The sequence below is a fragment of the Arachis duranensis genome, chromosome 10 (assembly GCF_000817695.3).
Source record: "Arachis duranensis cultivar V14167 chromosome 10, aradu.V14167.gnm2.J7QH, whole genome shotgun sequence".
Lineage (NCBI taxonomy): Eukaryota > Viridiplantae > Streptophyta > Magnoliopsida > Fabales > Fabaceae > Arachis > Arachis duranensis.
The window spans coordinates 61,909,661-61,937,178 of record NC_029781.3 but is presented as its reverse complement, the minus strand read 5'-3'; the positions used below and the strand labels follow the sequence as shown (position 1 = coordinate 61,937,178).

The window sequence follows — 27,518 nt, the reverse complement described above, 5'->3', positions numbered from 1 at the left end:
TATTTGGACCATTTTCACTGAGAGGATGGGATGTAGCCATCGGTAAGGGTGATGCCTCCAGACGATTAGCCATGCAGTGACAGCGCATAGGACCATTTTCCCGAGAGGATTAAAAGTAGCCATTGACGACGCTGATGCCCTACATACAGCTTGCCATGGAAAGGAGTAAGAAGGATTGGATGAATGTAATAAGAAAGTAGAGATTCAAGAGGAGCACAGCATCTCCATACGCCTATCTGAAATTTCCACTATTGATTTACATAAGTATTTCTATCCTATTTTATTTTCTGTTTATTATTAATTAATTTTCGAAATCCATAATCATTTAATTTGCCTAACTGAGATTTACAAGGTGACCATAGCTTGCTTCATACCAACAAACTCTGTGGGATCGACCCTTACTCACGTAAGGTATTACTTGGATGACCCAGTACACTTGCTGGCTAGTTGAACGGAGTTGTGTCCACACAGAGCAAAGAGCCATTATAATGATTCCATACAACAACAAAGAATACTACATTGATGTGATCACAATTTCGTCCACCAATAGTCCTGTTATAGCTTCCATTCCTTGCAACAAAATTAGAACCAAACTCAAAGCGAGAGGGGTGAGAATTCATAATAGATATCAGAAATAAGAGGGAATAGAGAAAACAAATAAACAAGTAAAAGAAAAATATATATTTTTTTTAAAATATTTACAATAACCAATAATAAGGCACACGTTTGCAATTCCCCGGCAACGGCGCCATTTTGACGTTAGGATTTTTGCTAGTAAAGAATTTTATAAAAATAGTCGCGTTGTAGATATAGATTCTACACCAACAAAAATCCCTTCGTGCAAACGTTTGGGTTGTCACAAGTAACAAACCCCTAAATAAATTGATAACCGAGTATTCAAACCTCGGGTCGTCTTCTCAAGGAACTGCAAGGAAGTATGTTCTTATTATTGTTTATAGAGATTGTAAATTTGGGGTTTCAAGAATGAGGAACAAGTAATTTAATGACAAGTAAATTAAATGGCAATTAAAATAAATAAATAACTGTAAAATAGACTTTTGGCAAGGTATTAGAAATTGGAAGTCCAGACTTAGTTATCCTTATCAATGATGATGAAAATTGAATCCTAATTCCACTTTGTTAACCCTTACTAAGGCAAAGGAAGGTCAAGGGATTAATTAGTCTGATCTTCGGATCCTATTTATTTCCGGAGAAAAGATTGGGATTATTGAAGAACAATTCAATTAGCAAAGATAACAATTATCAAGCATGTTTGAGTTTGATAACTCCTGAGTTACTGATTTCTTAACCAAGACCAAAAAGGGAAAAAGTAAATCTACTGGAATAAAAATGCCTTCAGATGGGAAGCAACAGTAACATAAATAAAAGCAACAATAAACTGAAATACCTCAAATAACATTAATTCGAAAGAGTAATCTGTAACATAGAAGAATTCATAAACTAGATTGAGAAAGCAGGTAATGAAAAAGGAATATTGAACCTGATAAAAAGATAATCCTTAAAGCAAATAAAATCCTAAATCTAAATCATAATCCTAAAGAGAGAGGAGAGAACCTCTCTCCAACTAAACCTAAATCATGGAAAGTGACTAAAATTCGAGACTCCCCCTTGAATGGATGCATTCCCTCGCTTCATAACCTCTGGTCTATGCCTTCTGGACTTGGATTTGGTCCAAAAAGGGCTTCAGAATTCGCTATGAGCATTTTCTGCAATTTTTGGTGTGTAGCCTCTGTCACGCGTCCGCGTGGGTCACGCGGTCGCGTCAATTGGAGTTTTCCTTGTCGCGTGGTCGCGTCAGTCATGCGGCCGCGTCATAGGTGTTTTTCTTTAGGTGCACGGTCGCGTCAGTCATGCGGCCGCGTCGCTGCTTCTCGCGCTTGGCATGCGGCCGCGTCATCCATGTGGTCGCGTCGCTGCCAGTTTCTTCACAAACTCCGTTTTATGCTTTCTTTCCATTTTTGTATGCTTCCTTTCCATCCTCTAAGCCATTTCTGCCCTGTAATTCCTGAAATCACTTAACACACATATCAAGGCATCTAATGGTAATAAGAGAGGATTAAATAAAAGGAAATAAAAGCCAAAGAAGCATGTTTTCAATCATAGCAAAAAATCGGGAAGGAGAATGTAAAACCATGCAAATCATATGAATAAGTGGGCAAAGGCTTGATAAAAACCACTCAATTGAGCACAAGATAAACCATAAAATAGTGGTTTATCAACCTCCCCACACTTAAACATTAGCATGTCCTCATGCTAAGCTCAAGAGAAGCTATAAAGAAGTGAAGAAGAATGATAGAGAGTATGCAATGCAACCTATCTTTGGGAATGCAACTACATGCAAAATGTTTCTACCTACTTGGTGAAAAGTAAATAAGTTCTCCAAGACAAACATAAATCAGATTTTACTAATTCAAATTATACAATAAAAGATAAGTAAACTTGTAAGAAGATAGCTCATGAAAGCAGGGAACATAGAATTAAGCATTGGACCCTCACTGGTAGTGTATATGCACTCTAATCTCTCAAGTGTCTAGGGTTAATTTCTCTACTCTTCTCTAGTCATGCTTTCTAAACTTTGTTCTTCATCTAACCAATCAACAAATATTTAATGTATACATACAAACATTATGAGGTCTTTTTCAAGGTTGTAATGGGGCTAAGGTAAGAGTAAGGGTATATATATAAGGCTAAGTGAGCTAATAATTGAACCCTTGATTAGTCTAAGATTTCACCTAACATATACATACTCTATATAATTCTAATTCATGCCTAGCTACCCATAATTTTCCCACTTTTGCATATTTCACGTACTCATGTATCAACTTTTCTCTTAACTTGTATCACATATGCATTGATTTTTCATTAGACTTAACATTGGGGTAATTTTGTTCCCTTATTTATTTATTTATTTATTGAATATTTTTTTTCTCTTTATTTTTTTGAAAGTAAAAAAACTGAAATATCATATCAATGCATATGGAATTTTTTGATTTTCTGTTTTACATGAGTAGGTTTCCAAATTTCTCAATCTTCAAAATTAGCAACATGATACATTCCCTTTATTAACCCATATTCCCACAGTTTCCCCACATTTAGCTGATACATAATCTCTATCTTAAGCTAACTAAAGATTCAATTTGGGATTTTTACTTTTGTTTTTCTGCTTAAGGCTAGTGATGTGGTTATAGAACAGAAGGGGATTAAAAGGCTCAAGGTGGCTAACAAGGGTGATGTAAAAGGTAGGCTTATTTAGGATAAGTGAGCTAAAATCAAATAATGGCCTCAATCATATGCAAACATGTAAATACACTAAAATATTGGACATATGGAATGGAACAAAATAAAGATTGCAATCATAGAGAAGAAAAACACACAAGAATAAAATTTTATGGTTAAATAATGTAACCATACAATTAAGCTCAAAATCTCACAGGTTGTGTGTTCTTTGGCTCAAAAACCATGTTCCAAATAAAACTTCAAACAAATTTAATAAAAAAATTTTCAATTTAAATTAGTGAAATACTATAAAAATTTCTTGAAAAAAAAAATATTACTTCAACCAAGTAGCAACTAAATGCACAAAATTAAACAAACATGCAAATGCAAAAATTAACAAATTAACATTGGTGTTGAGAGTGGACTAACTAACCCGTGGAGATTGGTATCGACCTCCCCACACTTAAAGATTGCACCATCCTCGGTGCATGCTAAGATGTGCAGGTGGACGGGTTGTTTCAACTGATGCTTCTCTCCAAAGATTGTGCAGATGGACTTGTCTTGTCTCCCCATGTAAACGTCTTCCGGTTCCCCTCCGGGTGGCCATCCTGAAAGAAAAAGGGAAGAAAAGTAACCCAGAAATAAAGATAAGAAAATAAATGAAGTATGGATGGGTTAATGCCAAATGAGAAGGGTCTCATTTACATGGAAGCTTCAACATGTAAGTGATAAAACAGTAGAAGCCATGGCTTGCCAGTGGTACAAAATGTACAACAATGGGGAAGAGAGTGGGTAATGAAAGACAATGTAAGTTCATGTCAATGCAAAAGGAATACAGGTATCATAAAAGATTGACATTGACAGGAAAATAGCATCACCCAACATTGTAAAACAAGTCACTAAAAATTATATCAGAAAAGATGCAACAGTTAAATAAGAAAATTAACACCAAAGGAAAAATAATAAATTTAGAAAAGAAAAGAAAAATATGCACTAAATTAAAATGCAATGAAGGAAATATGCAAATAAATAAAATGAAAGATAAGAAGAATGAGAAGGGAAAGAAGTGAGTAAGAAAGGAGGGAGGGAAAAATTAGGATTGGGGAAAAAAGATAAGATATTTGTCAAATTAGGATAAGCTGTGCGGTGCAGGCGACGCGGACGCGTGGGGCACGCAGTCGCGTAACTTGCGTTTGAAGTTAATCAACGCGGTCGCGTCGGTCACGCAATCGCATAACACGTTTTATGCTACTGGCGCGAGGGCAGCCTCACGCTCGCACAACTTTCTGTTCAAAATCTTATTTTGCCAAATGTTGGGTGACGCGATCGCGTGGTCGACGCGATTGCGTGAGTGGCCAATATGGGGATATGACGCGGACGCGTGAGCCATGCGTCCGCGTGGTAAGGTTGTGCTTTCAGCACCACTCCAGCACCACTCCAGCATAACTTTCGGCAATGCACCATTTTCACGTCGATTTTCATGGCACGCAGCCGCGTGGGTGACGCGGTCGCGTGGGAGGCCAAAGTTCCCACATGACGCGGTCGCGTGAGCAACGCGGTCGCGTGGGGTCAAATTATGCTAAAGGCGCCTCCAGCCACGCTCTCGCGTGACTCTCTATTCATGTCTTTTCTACCCAACGCACTAGTGACGTGGACGCATCAGCGACACTGCCGCGTCGCGTGCGAAAAATTTTTTTTATGCAGGTATGTAATTATGCAATATGCAGTGCTAAATGAAAATGTTATGAATAACATCCAGGTTCAATAGAAATAAACAATATAAAATAAATAAAAACGAAATAAAATGGAAACAGGAATGATCATACCATGGTGGGTTGTCTCCCACCTAGCACTTTTAGTTAAGGTCCTTAAGTTGGACATTGGTTGAGCTTCCTGTTATGGCGGTTTATGCTTAAACTCGTCCAGAAATCTCCACCAATGTTTGGAATTCCAACATCCTCCGGGGTCCCAAATAAGGCACTTAAAACCGTTGAGCAGTTTCAAACAGGTTTCCAGGCTCCCGGGGTGTTGAATGTCAGAACAGACTCCAGGATCCCAAACTTGTCTTCTACACCTGTCTTTGTCTTGATCTACATCTTTCCAGCCGGGTGGTGAGTAGTCTGAATTCTCGCTACAGTGACCAAACAGCTTCCGAGATCCTTTCAATTGAGCTTGACACCAATCCTTGCACCTAAAATTGAAGTGCGAAGCCTCATTAAATCTTGCATACCAGCTCTGAGTGCGAGTCATTTCCCTTTTTCTCTTAAAGCCAAAAAGAGCTCTAAGCTGGCCATTTGTTTCAAGAAAACCATATTCAAGTGGAAAAGTAAAGATAAAAGCTAAGGATTTTACCCACTTGAGGTTTGTATTGGGTGGTAGTGGCCTTAGGATAGGTGTTTCCAGTGGTTTTGCAAGCTTTACTCCCTTATGGTCTTCAGTGAATTCCTCCACTTCTTTGCAAACTTTTTCCATTCCAGCCATGTCCTGGTCAAAGTCTTCCATATATTCCTCATCACTTGAGTCATAATTAGAAGGTTGAGAAAAGTCGACCTCTGCATCATCTTCGTATTCACTTAGGGAAGATTCTTCTGTCTCAAAAAACTCACTTGCGGGTGCAAGTTCATCACTAGGAGGACTTGACTGGTGACTATCATCATCAAGGAAACATGCGTCTTGGGTTACTCCATCTAGTTCTTCATAAGATATCTGCATTGCAGGCTGTGCAACATCCTCTTTAGCATCAATTGTAACATCCTTGACAGAATTTTCCACAACTTTGGATTCAGGTGGCGGTTCGGTATCTCCTAAATCTTCAACCAACTCTTCTTCTTCTACCATGACAGCTTCCTCTATTTGTTCTAGTACGAAGTTATGCTCTATGCTGTCCACTGGAGTTTCTTGTGTTTTCTTCACAATAAATTCTTCATTAGATTCCCCACATGAAGCCATGGGGGTCTGTTGAGTGTCTGAACGTCTGGAAGATAATTGATTAATTGCTTGCTCCAGTTGATGAAGGGTTGCATTAAATTGTTTTACTGATTCTTCGAGGCGAACCTGTGATTCTGAGCTTGATGGATATGGACATGGTGTATAGGGGAGTGGTGGTTCTTGGGAGTGATTGGATTGGCGTTGGGGTGGATAAGGATCATGTGGTAGTGAATGGTGAAAAGAAGCTTGTGAGTGTGGTGGTTCGAAGTATGTCGAGAAGATGGTCTCTGAGCACAGGATGGGGCTTGTTGGTAGTTACAAGGCGGTCCACCAAATCTATCAGTTAGGCATGCATTGTAAAATGATCTTTGTCCATGATATCTAGGATGATGTTGTTGCCTAAAGGGTTGATCGGATCCTTGTGGCTTCATCCATCTTTGATTGCTTAGACCTTGATGCATAGTCTTGCTATAACTTCCATTCCTTGCAACAAAATTAGAACCAAACTCAAAGCGAGAGGTGTGAGAATTCACAATAGATATCAGAAATAAGAGGGAAGAGAGAAAACAAATAAACAAGTAAAAGAAAAATATATTTTTTTTGAAAAATATTTACAATAACCAATAATAAGGCATACGTTTGCAATTCCTCGGCAACGGTGCCATTTTGACGTTAGGATTTTTGCTAGTAAAGAATTTTATAAAAATAGTCGCGTTGTAGATATAGATTCTAAACCAACAAAAATCCCTTCGTGCAAACGTTTGGGTTGTCACAAGTAACAAACCCCTAAATAAATTGATAACCGAGTATTCAAACATCGGGACGTCTTCTCAAGGAACTGCAAGGAAGTATGTTCTTATTATTGGTTATGGAGATTGTAAATTTGGGGTTTCAAGAATGAGGAACAAGTAATTTAATGACGAGTAAATTAAATGGCAATCAAAATAAATAAATAACTATAAAATAGACTTTTGGCAAGGTATTAGAAATTGGAAGTCCAGACTTAGTTATCCTTATCAATGATGATGAAAATTGAATCTTAATTCCACTTTGTTAACCCTTACTAAGGCAAAGGAAGGTCAAGGGATTAATTATTCTGATCTTTGGATCCTATTTATTTTCGGAGAAAAGATTGGGATTATTGAAGAATAATTCAATTAGCAAAGATAACAATTATCAAGCATGTTTGAGTTTGATAACTCCTGAGTTACTGATTTCTTAACCAAGACCAAAAAGGGGAAAAGTAAATCTACTGGAATAAAAATGCCTTCAGATGGGAAGCAACAGTAACATAAATAAAAGCAACAATAAACTGAAATACCTCAAATAACATTAATTCGAAAGAGTAATCTATAACATAGAAGAATTCATAAACTAGATTGAGAAAGCAGGTAATGAAAAACGAATATTGAACCTGATAAAAAGATAATCCTTAAAGCAAATAAAATCCTAAATCTAAATCCTAATCCTAAAGAGGAGGAGAGAACCTCTCTCCAACTAAACCTAAATCATGGAAAGTGACTAAAATTCGAGACTCCCCCTTGAATGGATGCATTCCCTCACTTCATAACCTCTGTTCTATGCCTTCTGGACTTGGATTTAGGCCAAAAAGGGCATCAGAATTCGCTATGAGCATTTTTTGCAATTTTTGGTGCGTGGTCTGTGTCACGTGTCCGCGTTGGTCACGCGGTCGCGTCAATTGGAGTTTTCCTTGTCCCGCGGTCGCGTCAGTCATGCGGCCGCGTCATAGGTGTTCTTCTTTAGGTGCACGATCACGTCAGTCATGCGGCCGCGTCGTCCATGCGGTCGCGTCGCTGCCAGTTTCTTCATAAACTCCGTTTTATGCTTTCATTCCATTTTTGTATGCTTCCTTTCCATCCTCTAAGCCATTCCTGCCCTGTAATTCTTGAAATCACTTAACACACATATCAAGGCATCTAATGGTAATAAGAGAGGATTAAATAAAAGGAAATAAAAGCCAAAGAAGCATGTTTTCAATCATAGCACAAAATCGGGAAGGAGAATGTAAAACCATGCAAATCATATGAATAAGTGGGCAAAGGCTTGATAAAAACCACTCAATTGAGCACAAGATAAACCATAAAATAGTGGTTTATCACGTATCAATGCACATAGATTTTTAATTTTCTTTTATAGTTTCACATGAGTAGGTACCCAAATTCCCATTATTTTATCATGACACATTCCTTTATTAACCTTTGTTCCCACAATCTTCCCATACTCAATTAACACACAATTTCTATCTTAAGCTAACCAAAGATTCAATTGGGATATTTAATTGTTTTTCTGCTTAAGGCTAGTAATGTGGTAAAATGTAGAATAAGTGGGATTAAAACGGCTCAAAGTGGCTAACAAAGGTAATTTAAAAGGTAGGCTTATTTGGGATAAGTGAGCTAAACAAACAATGGCCTCAATCATATGCATGCATATGACACACTAATATTGGACATATAGTATAAAACAAAATTCAAATTAAAATCATAGAGAAGTAAACACACAAGAATAAAATAGTTATGGTTAAATAATGTAACCATGTATTTAGGCTCAAAGTCTCACAGGTTGTGTATTCTTTAGCTCAAAAACCATGTTCCAATTACAACTTCAAACAAATCTAACATAAGGGTTTTGATTTAAATTAGTGAAAAAACAAAAAATTTGGGTCTTAGAAGAAACTTATTATCTTTTCAATCAAGTAGAACATGCATACAAATAATTCTATTTCTTAACAATCTATCCTAAAGAAAAAAACTGACTAAATGTTCTACTTTATTGATGTTAGGGAAGAGAAATTTTCTCCGAAAGTCAGGTACTGACCGACCTCCCCACACTTAAGGCTTTGCACCGTCCTCGGTGCCATCTATTAGGAATAAAGGTGGGCTGGTAGTAGTATCTCCACAATCGGGACCGTCATGGCTCCCTGTGCTGTTAAAGGAAGTGGAGTCCGAAGTGTTTGGGTCTTTGTCAGGTCGGTGGTTGCATGTGAGTAGCTCTTTGAGGTATTTGAATCGGCGCTGGTTGCGTCACTCTCGTAGCTTCACTTTTTGGTCTTGCGGGTCTAACCTCTCCAGTATTTGATGGAGTAGCTGACTTGTTGAAGGTGCTTGTGGTGTTGAAGGAGGAATGTCTGCAGCTTGTTCTGTGGACTGGCTGGTAGTGGCTGTTGGTTGCCTGAGATATTTCCCGTTAGGGATGTACTGATCATCCCGTGGAAGCATGGCTTTGGTGTCCCCAGCTCTGTAGGAGACTCCGGCTACTGAGATAAGATCTGAGACCAAGGCGGGAAAAGGTAAGTTGCCCACAAATTGTACGTGTCCCATGGCATTCCAGATGTGTCTTGGTAGGTTTAGAGGCTGGTCTGTAAGGATGCACTATAGTAAAACGGCCATGTCTGTAGTAAAGGAGGACTCATGAGTGCTCAGAAAGATGTAATGGGACATAATCTGTGCCCATACGCGAGCCTCTAAGGTAAGTGCGGAAGCCGATATTCCCTTAGGTCGGGAATGATGGTATCCATAAATCCATCTGCTGCCAGGTTGTGCGATAACTCTGAGAATAGCGTCCCAGTCAAATTGGTACGTCTGGCACTTGAGTACGGCTTCTTGGAATGCGTCCAGTCCTTCTGGAGCAGGGGGAAGATCTAGAGCTCGTTGAATGGCCTCTTCTATAATGGGGACTTGCCTCTGACGGACATAGACAGACTGCAGGGTTAGCAGGTGGAAATTGGAGTAGAATTCAACTACCCATGAGAGATTAACCTGCCGTAGCTGTCTCTATAGGAATCCCCAGTGTCTTTGTTCAATTTGTGGCTCAACAAATTCAGCAATACGGGGCGAGAGGATAAGAAGGTGTTCGTTGTTGTAATTCCTCTCTGCCAGGATGGGGAACATCTGCTCACAGTAGCGATTGGGAAATCGCGCAGTGTCCTTTGTTGGGAAAGCTTTCTCTTTTTCCTCGACCTTTATAATCCTCTTAGTTCTTTTTGTTGAGGGCTTAACTGCAGTTGAAGATGGCTCTACCGCTAATGCTCTTTTTGTGCCTCTCCTTGGTGGTGGTTTGGGAGTAGCTTTCTCCTTTCCTTTCTTGGTGGCCATCCTGAGAATGTCGTTAACACATGGTCATGACTACATGTGAAAAGTCATCAATGGAAATATAGCAAGTGCATATGATGACAGTTAAATGCAAGGTGTTTATTGGCATGCCGGCAAAGGCATGAGTAGCATAGATCAAGCATTCAATGTCCAAGTTAGATTACCAAGTCTGTCAAACTAACAATATGTTTGTAATAACAATTATATTTAATTAATGAAATATAAAAAGGGTTTTGTGAAAAGCAAGCATTTAGAGTAGTAGATTAAAAGAAATCTAAAAATAGTGCACAATGCCATACGGGCGTTTTCACAAACACATAGCATGCATGGTAAATAAGGTATTGAAAGTATTAAATTGAGCATGCAACCACCCTATAAAGAATAATATATAATTGTCAAATAATTCCTTAACAATCCACAAGCAAAATATAAGAAATAATGACCCAAATAAATTTCCAACACCAATAAAAAAAGTTTAAAAAGAAAAAAGAAAAAGAAAACATAGATAATGAAAGGAAGAAAACAAAGAAGAAAATATGAAAATAAGAATAAGAATAGAAAAGTAAAGAGGGAAGAAGAAAAGAAAAGACCTTGATGATGGTGGTGAGAAAGAGGGAGTAGAAAGTGAGAAAGAAGGAAGAAGGAAGAAAGGGGGGAAAGAAATAAGGATTTGGGGAAGAAAAAGATAAGATATTTTGGCTGATCTGGATAAGTTGTGCGGCGCAAGCGACGCGGATGCGTGGGTCCCGCGTTCGTGCGAATAGCACTTATATGACTTGACGCGGACGCGTCGGTCACGCAGACGCATCGGTCACACGGACGCGTGACATGGTTTGTGCTAGTGATGCGAGGGCAGCCTTGCGTTCGTACAACTCTCTGTTCAAAACTCATTGTTGCCAAATTGCAGGGTGACGCGATCGCGTGGTGGACGCGATTGCGTGAATGGCCAAACTTTGAAAACGACGCGGGCGCGTGGGGCACGCATACGCATGGGGCACACGTACGCATGGTAGGGCTTGTGCGTCTAGCACGAGTTTAGCCCCGTTCCAGCCTAACATTATGCCAAACACCCTTTCTTACGTCAATTTTCAGGGCACACGTTCGCGTGGTTGATGCGTTCGCGTGGATCAATTTGTGCCAAAGGCATGCCTCCAGCCACGCTTTCCCTTGACTCTCTGTTTAATCTTATTGTCTTCCCAACGCATATAGGACGCGGGTGCGTTGGCGACGCTGTCGCGTCGCATGTGTTTTTTTATGCAATATACAAATGCAGATGCGAACTATAGGCACTAGTACTGAGAAGAGTTATTGAAAAAGGAAGTTAAGGAGAGGAAAAAAGAACGATCATACCATGGTGGGTTGTCTCCCACCCAACACTTTGCTTTAACGTCCTTAAGTTGGACGCTCCACTAGCTCAGTCTTCTGCTGTGGGTGGATCTTACAAGAGGAAGATCTCTAGCTCCATGTTTTTTGCCATCTTTTCACCATGAAATAACTTCAAGCGATGTCCATTAACCTTTATAAGTTCAGAGCTTGAAGAATGGCTCAAGTGAAAGACTTCATATGGCTCCGCCTTCTCTACTCGATAGGGACCGTCCCATCTGGATCTCAGTTTGCCTGGCATGAGCCGCATTTTGGAGTTGTAAAGGAGGACTAAGTCCCCGGGTTGGAACTCTCTTCTCTTGATGTTCTTATCATGCACAGCTTTCACCTTCTCTTTATACAGCCTGGAGTTTTCATAAGCTTCTAGGCGAATATTCTCTAATTCTTGCAATTGTAACTTCCGTTCAGCTCTGGCTTTCTCAAAGTCCATGTTGCATTCCTTTACTGCCCAGAAGGCTTTGTGTTCTAACTCAACTGGGAGATGACAGGCCTTTCCATAAACTAAGCGGAAAGGACTCATCCCGATTGGTGTCTTGTATGTTGTCCGATATGCCCAAAGCGCATCTTGGAGCCTGGTGCTCCAGTCCTTTCTATGAGGCTTGACTATCTTTTGCAGTATGTGCTTTATCTCTCTGTTAGACACCTCGGCTTGCCCATTAGTTTGGGGGTGATAGGCTGTTGATACTTTATGAATTATCCCATGCTTCTTCAGTAATCCTGTTAGTCTCCTGTTACAAAAGTGAGTGCCTTGATCACTCATGATTGCTCATGGTGATCCAAAGCGACAAATAATATGGTTTCTAACAGAGGAAACAACAATGTTAGCATTATCAGTATAGGTCAGAATTGCTTCCACCCATTTAGAAACATAATCTACAGCTAACAGTATATAAATGTGACCTTTAGAATTTGGAAATTGACCCATGAAGTCAATGCCCCAAACATAAAAAATTTCACAGAAAAGCATAATTTGTTGAGGCATTTCATCCCTCTTGGATATATTACCAAATCTTTGGCAAGAAGAACAAGATTTACAAAGGTCAGCGGCATCTTTAAAAAGGGTAGGCCACCAGAATCCACAGTCTAAAACTATTCTAGCTGTTCATTGAGGGCCAAAATGTCCTCCACTCTCAGATGAGTGGCAGGCCTCTAAAATGGACTGGAATTCTGATTGAGGCACACACCATCTAATTACCTAGTCAGCACCACACCTCCATAGATATGAATCATCCCATATATAATATTTGGACTCGCTTTTTAGCATGTCTCTCTGATGCTTAGTAAAATCGGGAGGAAAAGTGTGGCTAATTAGATAATTAGCTACAGGTGCATACTAAGGAACTACATCAGATACTGCCTGTAAGCTATCAAATGGGAAAGTATCATTGATAGGAATGGAGTCATCTTTAATGTGCTCAAGGTGACTCATGTGGTCTGCCACTAAATTTTGGTTACCACTCCTATCTTTAATTTCCAAATCAAATTCTTGTAGCAGTAGCATCCAATGTATTAGCCTTGGTTTAGATTCCTTTTTAGTTAATAAATATTTTAGAGCTGCATGGTCTGAGTACACTACTACCTTAGTACCAAGTAAATAGGCTCGGAATTTATCCAGAGCAAAAACAATAGCTAGAAGCTCTTTTTCAGTAGTAGTGTTATTAGATTGAGCAGCATCTAAAGTTTTAGATGCATAAGCAATTACAAAAGGATCGTTACCTTCATGCTGAGCTAGTGCTGCTCCTACTGTATGATTGGAGGCATCACACATAATTTCAAATGGTTGACTCCAGTCTGGTCCCCTCACAATCGGAGCTTGAGTCAGGGCGGTCTTCAGCTTATCAAACACTTGTTTGCAATCCTCATTGAACTTGAACTCAATATCTTTTTACAGTAGTCTAGATAAGGGTAGTGCTACCTTACTGAAGTCCTTAATGAATCTCCTGTAAAAACCTGCATGGCCAAGGAACGAATGGACTTCCCTCACAGAGGAGGGGTAAGGTAAACTAGAAATAACATCCACCTTTGCGGGGTCTACAGAGATACCAGTATCAGAAATAACATGTCCTAGAATAATTCCTTGTTTCACCATAAAATGACACTTTTCAAATTTTAAAACAAGGTTTGAACTAACACACCTGTCCAATACTCTAGATAAACTATCCAAGCAAAGGCTGAATGAATCAACATATACGCTAAAGTCATCCATAAAAACTTCCATCCAGGTCTCAATGAGATCGGAGAAAAGAATCATCATACACCTTTGGAAAGTAGCTGGTGCATTGCATAAGCCAAAGGGCAGTCTCTTATAAGCATAAGTCCCAAAAGGACATGTAAAAGTAGTCTTTTTCTGATCTTCAGGAGCTATATGGATTTGGAAATAACCTGTATAACCATCTAAAAAGCAGTAATGAGATCTACCTGACAAGCGATCAAGCATCTGATCAATGAATGGCAAGGGGTAATGATCCTTGCGAGTGGCTTGGTTGAGACGCCTGTAGTCAATGCAGACTCTCCATGAGTTCTGCACTCTGGTTGTCAAAAGTTCTCCCTGCTCATTTCTTATTGTTGTAACTCCAGACTTCTTGGGCACCACTTGCACTGGGCTGACCCATTCGCTATCTGAAATGGGGTAAATAATATCTGCTTCAAGTAGTCTGGTTACTTCCTTCTTGACAACTTCTAAGATGGTTGGATTCAATCTTCTCTGAGGTTGATGGACAGGCTTTGCTCCTTCTTCTAAGAATATTCTATGTTCACAAACTTGAGGGTTGATGCCTACGATGTCCGCCAAGCTCCATCCAATTGCTTTCTTATGCGTCCTCAATACACTAAGCAGTTGTTCTTCTTGTTGGGAAGTGAGCTCCCTCGCAATGATAACTGGAAACTTCTGCTTGTCCTCAAGGTAAGCATACTTGAGGTGTGGAGGAAGCGGCTTTAATTCCATTTTCTGCTCATGGCATGGCTCTATATCATCTGGGGCTGGTGAAAATGGTAACGAGTCTTCAGTATGATCAGAGGGTGTCCCCACACTTGGATCGTGCTCCATGTGACTCTCTTCCATTTCTTCTTGGTGAGTTGCAGCTATAATTTCATCAATGATGTCACATTGGAATATGGAGTGATCTTCTGGGGGATGCTTCATAGCTTCATCCAGATTGAAGCTCACTGTTCTGCCATCTACTTCAAAAGAATACCAGCTTGAACTTTGAAGTCTTCAAAAACGGTCTTCCAAGCAGGATTGATGAAGGCTTTCTTGAGTCATTTTGGGGCATCTCTAAGATATAGAAGTCAATGGGAAACGTGAGCCCCTTAATGCTCACTAACACATCTTCAGCAATTCCAACCACTGTAATAATGCTTTTATCTGCTAACACAAAACGAGCTACTGACCTTTTTAAGGGAGGGAGCCTTAAAGCATTATATATAGACAAGGGCATAATACTCACGCACGCTCCTAAATCACACATACAGTCAGAAAATATCACACCTCAAATGGTACAGTTAACCATACATGGGCCTCGATCATTACATTTTTCAGGTATATTTCCCATTAAAGCAAATATAGAACTACCTAAAGGAATAGTTTCTAATTCATTAATTTTATTTTTATGTATGCACAATTCTTTTAGAAACTTTGCGAATTTAGGTACTTGTTGAATAACATCAAAAAGGGGAACAGTTACCTTAACCTTTTAGAAGATTTCTACCATTTTGGGATCAACTTCCATCTGCTTCTGGCTTTCTTAGCAAGGTGTGGAAATGGGATAGGAGTGGCGTCTCTTATAGCTTCAGCTTGCTGGGGTTCTGCGTTCCTTGGTTGGGTTGCTTCTACTTCAGCCATGCCTTGTGCTTCATCAACATCCTCTACCTCAACCATGTCCTCAGCTGGGGCGTGTTCTAGCGGGCTTGGCTCCTCAAGATTCCTCCTTTGTAGTGTGGTTCCAGACCTCAAGGTAATGGCATTGATGCCACCCTTGGGGTTAGGTAATGGTTGAGAGGGGATTCTACTGGAGCTCAAAGGCTGGTTGTTGGAGTTATTTAGTGATTTAATCTGTGAGACAAGAGCTTGCAAGGTAGAGTTCAAACTATTTAGAGTAGAGGTAAGGTTATTTTTCATGGCCTGCTGTATCCGATCAATAGATTGTAATAACTCATCATTAGAAGATGAAGAGGGATAAGTGATCTGAGGGGTCTGCTGAGATGCTTGAGGCTGCCTTAGATGAGGTGATATGTAGGCCTGATTCTGATTCTGCTGTCTGATGTTGTTATTATTATTCCACCTCTGGTTTCCATTGTTAGCTCTGCCTCCTCTATTATGATTGTACCTCCAACCCTGGTTAGAATTATCTCTCCAACCTTGGTTGGAATTGTCCTGCCATCCATGGTTGTAGCCACCACCTTGATTGTATCCTTGATTGGGGCGGTCATAGAAGTTATGAGTGGCTGCCATAGTGTTGTCTTCCTGTTAGAGCTGCGGACATTCATCCGTATAATGACTATAATCAGCACAGATCCCGCACACTCTTTGTGGAACCAACTATTGGCTTTGCTATGGTGGAGAAGGCTGAGCTTGCTGAGCTTATTGTTGACTCAACTGCATCTGCTTCAGTAAGTTGGTCATTTCACATATACTCTGAGTTAGAGTAGTAGTCTCCTTACTAGAAGGTACATCTGTAACAGCTTTTGAGTGGCCTTGCCTCTGCTTGTGATTCCTAGTGGATTCAGCTAAGTCGCTGATCAATTGCCATGCTTCATCAGTGGTCTTGTACTTTTTCATAGACCCATTGCTAGCACCTTCCAATGTGGTCTTATCTTGAGGTTTCATGCCCTATGTGAAGTAGTCGAGCAACATTAACTTCTCAATCATGTGGTGGGGACATGCTTCCAGAAGATTGTTGAAGCATTCTCAATATTCGTGGAGAGTCTCGGATTCGCCTTGAACAATCATGGAAATTTCCTTCCTCAATCTATCAGTAACTTCAGCTGGAAAGAATTTTTCCAAAAATTCCCTTCTAAGCATATGCCATTTAGCAACAGTCACTCTAGGTTGGGCGTAGTACCACTCTCTCGCCTTTCCCTCAAGAGAGAACGGGAAGGCTTTTAACAGAATAGAACTTTCATCTGCACCATCATGCCTGACAGTAGAATAGGCTGCCTGGAAATTCCTAAGGTGCTTGATAGGCTCTTGAGCGGGTAAGCCATGAAACTTAGGCATCAAGTTGAGTAGTGTAGTCTTTAGTTCAAAATCTGCAGCTACCGCTGGGTGATGTGCTTGATACGGTTGTAGTGTAAAATCAGGGGCTCCAGCTTCCTGGATAGTAAATCTCCTAGGTGCTGCCATGTCACCTGCACGTAAATCAACTGAATTAGTAGAAAGGGAGCTTGTTTCTTCCTTAAGTGACGTTTCAGATTCGTCCTCGGAGAGGACTAACCGACGCCGAGCTTGCCTTATACGTGAAATAGTTCTTTCAATCTCAGGATCAAATACTAGCAATCTAATTGGATCAGGAAGTGAATGCGTCATTCAATGAAAGAAACATGCAGCTCATAGTAGCAAAATAAAAAGAAAAATGCAAATAAATAAATTCCAATAAAAAAATTAGCAATCTATTGCAACTCCCCGGCAACGGCGCCAAAAATTGACGTGGCAAAAATTGTCAGATTAAGAATTATTAAGAAAAATGGTGTTGCAAGTACAGCTCTTAACCAGCAAAAATCCGAAGATGTGCTATTTTATTAATCAGAGGTTTTCCAAAATGGTTTTGAGTTTGATAAATAGGAAATTAAATCAGAGAATTTATGTAATTTAAATAAAAATCTTGACCGGGAGAAGATTAATCGGAAGTTCTATCCTTGTTGGAATTTTCTCAAGATCAATTAATAATTAGTAGTTGTTTTTACTTAGTTAACCCTCAACAAATGAAGGAAAGTCAAGTTAAAAGTCAACTTCTATTCACAAGACCTAACCCTCTCCCTCGGGAAGGATTATAGTTAGTGACTAACAAGCCAACCAACAACAAACCAATTACAATTGGACTCTTGAGTATTCCAACTCAAGGTTCTCCTTTTAATCAACTCCCAATCAAGTAGGGAAACTACTCTATTATCATAAATGTAGACTTCACAAAATTAAGAGGAAAAATGAAAAGAGACATGATAAACAATAATCAAAGAGATCAATTAAAAATAAAAATAGTCTTTGTATTAATAAACTCTAAAAATAATCCAATTGTAACTCTGGACAGATTAAAGATATGAAAGAGTAAGTAAAAAGTAAGTAAACAAACTAGAATGACCAGTTCCGGAGGTAAACTCTTCTCAATAACCAAAGCAAAATCTTCAAATCCTAAAACTATGAATGTAAAGAAAAAAAACCTAAAGGAAGAGGTAGAATTCTCTCTCTAGATCCAAAAACTAAAACTAGAAAATATGCGAAATGAGAGTTGTCTTTAGTCTCTGCATGTTTCTTGGCTCTAATCTGCGTTTTTGGGCCAAAAGCTGGGTTAAAATGCGGCCCAGAATCCACGCCAGCATTTTCTGAAAATTCTGCAGATCACGCACGTCACGCAACCGCGTCGTCCATGCGTTCGCGTCATCCAGCGTTTTTCGTGCCACACGTGCGCGTCGTCCACGCATTCGCGTCACTCGTGCAGCTTCCAATCCACGCGTTCGTGTCAGGCACGCGAGCGCGTCACTGCGATTTCTTCCATTTCGCACGGTCGCATGAGCCATGCGCCTGCGTCACTTCTCACTGGTCATCTCCTCAATTTCTTGTGTTCCTTCCATTTTTGCAAGCCTCCTCTCCATTCTCTAAGCCATTCCTGCCCTATGAAGCCTGAAACACTTAACACATAGATCACGACATCAAATGGTATAAAGGAGAATAAAAATATACAATTAAAAGATCTTTAGGAAGCAAGTTTTCAATCATAGAACAATTTTAGGATGGAATTGTAAATACATGCAAATCATATGAATAAGTGGGTGAAGGCTTGATAAAACCACTCAATTAAACACAATATAAATCATAAAATAATAGTTTATCAGCCTAATTTAAGAAAGAAAGTTGAAACACTGAAGGGTGATGTCAAATTTTGCGTTCATAAGCTTACAAACACAAGCACTTAAGAAAAGCATCATGAAAGTTAATACCAACATATAATATCAGGAAACTGTACATTCATATAATAATAAAGACAAAGAGCATAATGATTTTGAAACTTAAGAAAATCACATACCATTATTATTACTAGTCTACTACTATCTGCTACCACATCAAAGGACATTCTTCACTAATGATTTTGAAACTTCTTTGCTATTTTTCACATTCTTTGGCTGTTCATATGAAAGACAAAGAGCATTCTCATTTTAGAGAGAAAAAATTGATGGCCAATGGAGGAAACTGCTAACTTGTTTAATTATAAAGCTGTCATATATTTCTTTTAGATTTAAAATAAAAAATTATAAAGAAAAACAAAAGCAAGCAACAATGGTGACATAATTCCTTCAAGTAACTGACATTCTCCTACAAATCAAACTAGAAAAGATAAACTTACTCCCAAAGCTAAGCATGTATTCCGAGCCGTCGAGGAGATCCCTCAATTTGCTTTTGCTTGAATTATCTCGCTAGAAACTCCATGGGAGCCGCATTGACCTGAACTTGTTAATGAAACATCATTAGAAGCTGTAACAAAAATGAAGATGGCAGTTAATTCAAATACAATTAAACCTATAAGTCCCTACATTATATATATATTTTACTTTGTCAAGTGATTTATTAAAGATAAATTACAAAAATTTTATTAAAATAGTATAAAATAGTATAAAAAGGAATAAATGATAGCTATTTTGCTATTTTCTAATATTGCATATTAGCAACAAGGACCAATTCTGCTAAAAAATAGTTGTGAGATAATTTGGTTTTGATGTATGGACAATTTATAAGCATGCTCACCTTATAACCCTTATACCATTTTCCTATACAGAGTTTGACATTATGTAATACAACACCCTACAAAAAACCACTCTTTGGGCTTGAAGCATAGGTAATGTACATCGAGAATGAGAGCGGCATGGATCAAATTCCTGATAGGCAAAGGCTATACCTTTAGATATTCTTTCTTCTAGTCGGGGCACTGCTGCATTTGGTCCAAGAGATCAATCACAGGGACTCCACATTCTGCAGCCACAGAAGTGCATGCTCTAGCATACTCGCCAGCAGCTCCATTTGTTCTCTCAGGAAGACCCTGTGGGTTGTCTGTATATGGATATCTGCAAAAGATATTTTGCAAATCGTCAACTTTAAATCTCTATCAATATCTCCAAAATTCTATAGGTGGATAGAAGGAAAGAGGAAAAAAACCATACTGAAGACGTGTAACTTCATCAATTGGAGGAGGCGTTATAAGTAGAACAATTGCTTTTGGCCATAAGTTCTGATGAAATTCAAAGAAAGACTATTGATGAACAAGGGTTGGGTGCGAGGGTTGAGAAACAGCATAGGCAAAAAAACCACAAGATACAAATTAAAATAGCAGCACAGCCAGAGGTAATCAATAATCAATTCAATAAAAAGTTAACAGCAAAAAATATTCAATAATCATCCAATTTTCTTGATTGATTTCTAAATGGAGCATTTAAAAAAAAGAAGATGGAGTACAACTAAGCACTAACTTTCGAGCAGCACGGCGAGCAGAACCGCGAGAGAGAGGCGAGCAGAACGACGAGAAGGATGACAAGCAAAATAGCAAGAGGAATGGTGAGCTAGCTAACATAACGACAAACCTGGTTACGATCTTGAGCGTGAAGGGTGGCGACGGTGAGATAGATGGTGGCGTGATGGAGGTTAGGATTTTCTGAACCTTTCAAGGAAAAGACATTCAAAACCCTTTCAAAGCAGCATCGAGGAAGACAACGACTACTGACGGTGACGGCAACGACAAGCTCGAGGAAGACCACAGTAATGAATGATGAAGATGACGATGAAGGTGATGAAGGTTGGGTGCGATGAAGGGCAGTGATGAAGATGACGATGAAGGCGATAAAGGCTGGGTGCGATGAAGATGACGATGAACGACGTACGAAAGCAGGGTTAGAAAGAGAATAGGAAGATGACGGCGTGGTTTAGGGTTTAAAAGTGAATTTTAGGGTTAAAAGTGAATTTGGTAATAATGTAAAACTAGTTTATCACTTTTAGGGTTAAAATTGAAAACTTAGAAAAAAAAAGTAAAGTGTGGAAAAAAATAGGTGGGAAACTAAATTTTAGGAGAGGGAATTCTATCGGCACGTTTTTGTACTGTGCCTAATTAAACACAGGATAGCCACGCTTTTCATGCATGCCGATTTTCTTCTATGGCACGCTTTTCAAGCGTAGCAAAAAAAGCGTAGCCAAATATCAAATCAGTGGCACCCTCGTAAAAGTGTGCCGATTTCTCTCTGTGGGCATGCTTTTCAAGCGTGGCAATAAGAAAGCGTGGCCAAATTTCAAATAAGTGGCACCCTTGTAAAAGCGTGCCGATTTTCCTAAAGCGTGACCAAAAAAAGTGTGGCCAAATCCCAATTCAGTTGCCACCCTCGCAAAAACGTGGCCATAGACCACTTTTGGGCACGCTTTAAAAGTGTGGTAAGAAAAAAGTGTGCTGACAAGCATTTTTTCTTGTAGTGTCATATCATCACGTTGTTAATAAAAAATGGGTCAAAGACTAACATGATGCACTTTTTGTCAATTTCAGAGACCTAATCAATACAATTATAATTTCAAAAATAATTTTAATGCACGACGCTAATATCAGAGATCATTTTAGAACTTAACTTGGTCGGATAAAATTTATCTTTATTTATATATGTTATCATTCAAATTTTTATTGTACAAATTTATGAGCATCGCCATCGTCTAAAACAACGGTAACTAAACAATGAAGGGTTCTTGTTTATTGACAATCTCGGGAGCCGAAATTTCACTGCTACATATTGGGCAAACCTTTCTTACTTGAAGCCACTTGCTTATGCAATCCGTGTGGAAAGGATGTCCGCAACGAAGTGCCACCAACGCTTCACCTTCTTCATACTCAATCTGGCAAATCACGCACCGATCGGTTCCACTGTTTTTCCTCTCGTTAACAGAATCGAAGGTGTAGGAATGCAAGCACGAAGAAACCTCATTTGCTGATAACCCTCTCTTCTGCTTCCCTATAAAGTCTTCCAACTCAATTAACTCTTCGTATGTCAATTCGTCCACGTCGAAGTCAAAGTCATCCATGTCTTCGTCATCACCGTAGTTGCTTCCTTCGCTTTCAAGAAACTGAAGGTCCTCCGTTTCAAACTCATAGCTCGTGAAGAAATCAGCGTTATCATCGTCTTCCTGCTCATTATCAAGCGACGAGGAGGATCCTTCGCTTTCCAGTGTCGCTGCGAGCGCTGTGAATATTGTTGCGTTTTGCTCTTGCAGGCCAATTGCTAGAAAGAAATCAGAGCTAACCTGTTCAAGCTGAGTGTACGGAGTTTTGTGAGAAGTTTGTTTATGGCCACCGTCACGTTCCATTGAAAGAGAAAATAGATGCAAATTAAATTGACACAATAATATTGATAGATGGTTTAGAATATGGAGAGATCACAAATTGATTGTTGCATTCAAGTAAATATATATCTTTAATTTGGGGATGAACAGAAACAACTTCCATATAAAGTAAATGAAATCCTTTTGCGTGGGTAAGCTTTTTGGCTCCTTTAATTTTTGGACAGCTTGCTTGCAAGGTAATATCAAAACGTCCTCCATAAGTACCAATATGCCTTGTCTCCAAATTCGAGATATCAGCGACCAATTGCTGCGCGGTTTCTCATCTGAATTAATATTTATCATCATTCTTTAATTTCAATTACAAAATCTGATACGAGAAGTAAAAATTTAATGGTAAATTCTAACCAATCATTTTTTATAGAGATATGTTACCTTTGATGATATATTTTATGGTTATTGAAACATTTAATTATCATAATAATTAATATTAATTTAATTAAAATTTGGACAACCATATAATTATTTATAATAAAATTATTAACTTCATTTTTTGTTTTAAATTAACCATTAATTATTTAAACAACATTAATAATCTATTTGGCATAAACCATGTGTGTAAATTACATAGAATTTTAATTCAAACAAATCAATGTAAATTTAAATTAGATTAGCCACACGAGATCACTACAAAATTTTAACCGCAAATTAGTTTGATAAATATCACTCAGAAATAAGTTATTCTAAATAGTATAAGTCTTTTTTTTTTTGGTCAAGTTCCTTTATTCATAGTGAAATTTATGGCTTCAATTATATCTTGCAGTCATTAGTAAATAATTAAAAGGATTATTTTTTTTTTATGAGCAATGGAGCATAAAGTCCAAAACAGAAAGCTACATAAAAATTATTCTGAGAAATTTAATCCCAAAGACATTCGCCATAAGCACTGGAAAGAAGAACGTCGGAAGAAAAGAAAAACAGGTGAGCCCAATCCTGATAGAGATGAGCCTTCTTAGCCAACAAATCTGCATAGAAATTCTTTTTTCTGTAGATATCGGAGATGCGAACATTCCATGGATGGGCAGAAAGCAGCTTGATAGCACGCAGTAGGGGTTCCTGCAACTCTTGAGAAAGCAAAGTTCTGGACAAAATTGAAAGCGCAGAGGGAGTCCATCTCTACCCGGAACTTTTCAATGCCTAGGTCATGAGCTAGCTTAATCCCCGCATACAAGTCCCATATCTCAGCCAAGGTGATCAAACAATTCCGCAAATTCATCATGAATCCTACAATCGTTCTGTCCTGACAGTCCCTAATCAGACCACCGCAATTCGCCATGCTTGCTGGTGGGATAACTGAACTATCAACGTTTAACTTAAACCAGTTCTCAGTTGGGGGTTCCCACCCAATCATATCTTCTCTACTGGTACTCAGCGTTGAAACCCCAGCTTTAGAAATGGTGAGACAATCCTCGTAGTTCTTGGCCAGGTCAATAGCTTGATTAAGTAATATATCAAGGTTAGAGGGAGAGTTTTGAAATATGAGTTCATTTTTGCTTTTCCATGCTAGGTTGTAGGTGGTGATGAAAATAATGGGCCAGCTGGTTCTATTTCTGTTATGAGAACTCCACAAATTCTTTTTCAGCCAGGTTTGGGTATCTGTCTGAAAGAAATATTGCTGTGAATTCCTGTTTACCAAGCTCTTCCAAGTTCTACTGATGAAAGGGCAATCATGCATAACATAGAGCAAGGTCTCGAGGTTATTTGGATGTCTTAGGCAATCCGCTACTTCAGTAAGTCTTTTTCTAGCTCTATTCTCATTAGTTAGGAGGGCATTTTGAGAAAGAAGCCAAGTGAAGGCTCTCAGACGTTGGGAAAAATTGAGTTTCCATATTTTATCAAAAGAAAACTCACTACTTGAGTTGGATTGATGTATTGCTAGATATGTGGATTTAATAGAAAAAATTCTTGTAGCTGCAAATCATATCCTCTCCTAAATCCCATTAGGGTGCTTTAATTGATCTAATCATATCGACAGCTTCACTAGGTAGAATTTGGTTTAGATTGCTAAGCTTCCAAGTACCGTCTGAGTTTGCATAATCAGCCACTGATAAACTACTATTTTATGGTTTATTTTGAATTGAATTGAGTAGATTTTGTCAACTATTTTCACACTTATTCATATAAATTGCTTGGTTTTGTGAATCCTTCCTAATTTATGCTTAAGAATGAAAACATGCTTTTTAGGCCTTAAAATTGCTAATTTTTAATCCTCTCTTATTACCATTCAATGCCGTGATGTGTTTATTAAGTGATTTCAGGGTTTATAGGGCAGGAATGTCTTAGAGGATGGAAAGGAAGCATGCAAAAGTGGAAGGAATACAAAGAATTACATATTTGAGAAGCTAGTCCTGACACGTACACGGGGCTGACGCGTGCGCGAGACCAAGAGCATCATCCACTAACGCGTACGCGTGACTGACGCGTACGCATGACCTTGTGGAAAGTTCAACTGACGCGTACGCATGACAAGCGTCACGTGCCTCACTTAAGGGAACACGCCAGGGGAGATTTCAGGCTGATTTCTGGCCCAGTTTCGAGCCCAGTCGGCAGATTAGAGGCTGAGGAGTGAAGGAGGATGGGGGACAAACATTACACACATTAGACTAGTTTTAGTTTTAGAGAGATGTAGAATTCTATAGAGAGAGGCTCTCTCCTCTCTCTAGGTTTTAGGGTTTTATTTCAATTTCTTCTTAGATCTAGATTTTAATCTTGCTTCATTTTAGGTTTCCTTTACTTTTATTTGTTCTAGCACTTTAGTTTATCTAATTCTCTTGTTAATTTCTTTAATTTGCCAATTTAGTTTATTTGTCAATTTCAATTTTCTTTCAATGCAATTTTATGTTTTCATGTCTTTTGATATTTACCTTAGTTGTTATTATTGATTTCTTGCTTATGTTAGTTATGGCTTTTATTAATTCTTGCAATTTATGATGTTTACTTTCATTGCATTCTAGATGTTTGATGAAATGTTTCTTTTAGCTATAGTGTAGATTTTCCTATTCTTGGCTTGGGTTGGTAACTTAGGTGACCTTGAGTTGCTAATGTCCAAGTGATTGATAATTGATGTCCATTGACTCTAGTCTTCACTAATTCAATTAGTGAGTGGCTAGGACTTATGGATTGGGATTGATGGAGCTCATTTGACTTTCTTCCAATTGTTAAAGGTTGACTAAATGGGATTGATCCTTACAATTATCATATTATGGTTGGAAACAAGGATAGATCTTTAACCATCAACCCTTGCCAAGATCTTTTTACCATTTGATTTCCTTTCCTTTGTTAGTTAATTGCCATTTACTTTCTTGTTATTTACATTTCTTGTCTATTATTCAAAACCCCAAAAACACCTCTTCATAGCCAATAATTGAGCACTTCATTGCAACTCCTAGGGAGAACTACCCGTGATTGATACTCCCAGTTATTTTGATTTGTATTGTGACAACCTTTTTAAACTCTGATTGGTGGATAAATTGTTGGTTTGGACTATGCTTGCAACGAAATTCCTTTGAGAAATTTCTAGACCGACATTTATACTCCATTAACCACCTTGTCTTTAACGATGGGGTGGATATCTTCTAGTGCTAGATCACCAAGTTTAGGAATCCCTGTTATCCATTGATCTGTCTAGAAGGCTACTTCTTTACCGTTGCCTACTGATAAATCACAATTTTATGGTTTATCTTGTATTGAATTTGGTGGATTTTATCGACTTTTCTCACATTTATTCAAGAAAATAGCATGGTTTTGTGAATTTCTCATAAATTGTGCTTAAGAGTGAAAACATGCTTTTAGGCCTTAAAATTGCTAAATTTAATTCACTTTAATTCCATTCGATGCCTTGATATTTTTGTTGAGTGAAGAAGTGATATTTTTGGATTGAAGAAGTGAAGAAAAAGCATTCAAAGTGAAGAATTCATATAGAAATGAGGAATTAGAGAAATTCATGGTGACGCATACACGTGGCCCACACGTACGTGTGAGAGGGAAAACTTGCCAGGCCACGCGCACGCGTGATCAGCAACACGTGACCTCATTAAAGGAAATACGCTGGGGGCAATTTTCGCGCCCATCCAAGCTTAGATCCAACTCATTTCTGATGCTATTGAACCCAAGGATTGAAGGGAATGAACCAAGTAGTCATAATTAAGTTTTAGCCATGTTTTAAGTTAGGTTTCTAGAGAGAGAAGTTCTCTCTTCTCTTTAGAATTTAGGGTTTTGTTCTTAAATTTTTCTTAGATTTAAGTTTAAATTCTTGTTTTGATTTTGTTTTCTTTACAATCTCTTGTTATTACTTCTTAGTTTTATTTGTTATTTCTTTTGCTTTGTTGCTTTGATGCTTGTGAACTCTTGTTAATTTTCATTTTCATTAATGCAATTTGATGTTTCCTTTACTTAATTTAGTTGTTATTATTGTTTTCTTGCATTTGGTAGCCATAGATTTTATATTCTTGCACTTTTATCATGCTTTCATTTTATGCTCTTTTTTAATCGCCTGACTAAGATTTACAAGATAGCCATTGCTTGCTCAATCCAACAATCTCTGTGGGATTCGACCCTCACTCACCTGAGGTATTACTTGGACGACCCGGTGCACTTGCCGATTCTGTTGTGCGGAGTTCAATTTCGTGCATCAGTTAGCTACCGGATGTGTCGAGTTCTGATAGATCAACCGACACGTGAACACATGGCCAATAGGGCATGCATGCATCATATGGCATTTACTTGCCATTGTTTGGGTGTGCTTAATTGTCTTTGGTTGCCTAACTGCTTATCCAGATTAATTGTTATCTGTATTACTTGTCTAATTGTGTTTGACTTGTATTGCTTATTACTTGTGTTTGTTACTACTGAACAAAATACTAAATACTGAACTAATTATTTGAGATATTGGAAAATAAAGATGTTGAAATGCATTGGGATGCACTGAGGCTAGAGACAAATGATAAGGTTTGGAATGCTTGGATTGGTGCAAGAACTTGGAAAATTTTGAAAAACAGAGCATCAACCCGCACGTGCGTGCACCCAGTGCGTACGCGCGCCTCAAGCATTTTCAACCATCCACGCGGGAGCGTGATGAGCGGATAATTTGTACGCTTTTTGGCATTGTTTTTAGTATGTTTTTAGTATGATCTAGTTAGTTTTTAGTATATTTTTATTAGTTTTTAGTTAAAATTCACTTTTCTGGACTTTACTATGAGTTTGTGTGTTTTTCTGTGATTTCAGGTATTTTCTGGCTGAAATTGAGGGACCTGTGCAAAAATTTGATTCAGAGACTAAAAAGGACTGTA

At 38.6% G+C, this 27,518-nt stretch overlaps 2 protein-coding genes across 2 annotated transcripts; both read right to left on the bottom strand.

Annotated features, from left to right (window-relative positions):
• Positions 1-11,712: 11,712 nt before the first annotated feature.
• Positions 11,713-12,087, bottom strand: LOC107469767 (uncharacterized). The gene has a single exon (XM_016089140.1). It carries the CDS (start codon positions 12,085-12,087, stop codon positions 11,713-11,715), a length of 375 nt encoding a protein of 124 aa, XP_015944626.1.
• A 9,408-nt stretch (positions 12,088-21,495) lies between these two features.
• LOC107469771 (E3 ubiquitin ligase BIG BROTHER-related-like) lies at positions 21,496-22,250 on the bottom strand. The gene has a single exon (XM_016089143.3). The coding sequence runs from the start codon at positions 22,195-22,197 to the stop codon at positions 21,565-21,567; it is 633 nt and encodes a 210-aa protein (XP_015944629.1). The 5' UTR covers positions 22,198-22,250; the 3' UTR covers positions 21,496-21,564.
• Positions 22,251-27,518: the final 5,268 nt, after the last annotated feature.

What these genes read in the sequence shown, in the direction of transcription:
- LOC107469767 (XM_016089140.1), bottom strand. Translation starts at nt 12,087, where the DNA reads ATGGACTTTGAGAAAGCCAGAGCTGAACGGAAGTTACAATTGCAAGAA.
- LOC107469771 (XM_016089143.3), bottom strand. Translation starts at nt 22,197, where the DNA reads ATGGAACGTGACGGTGGCCATAAACAAACTTCTCACAAAACTCCGTAC.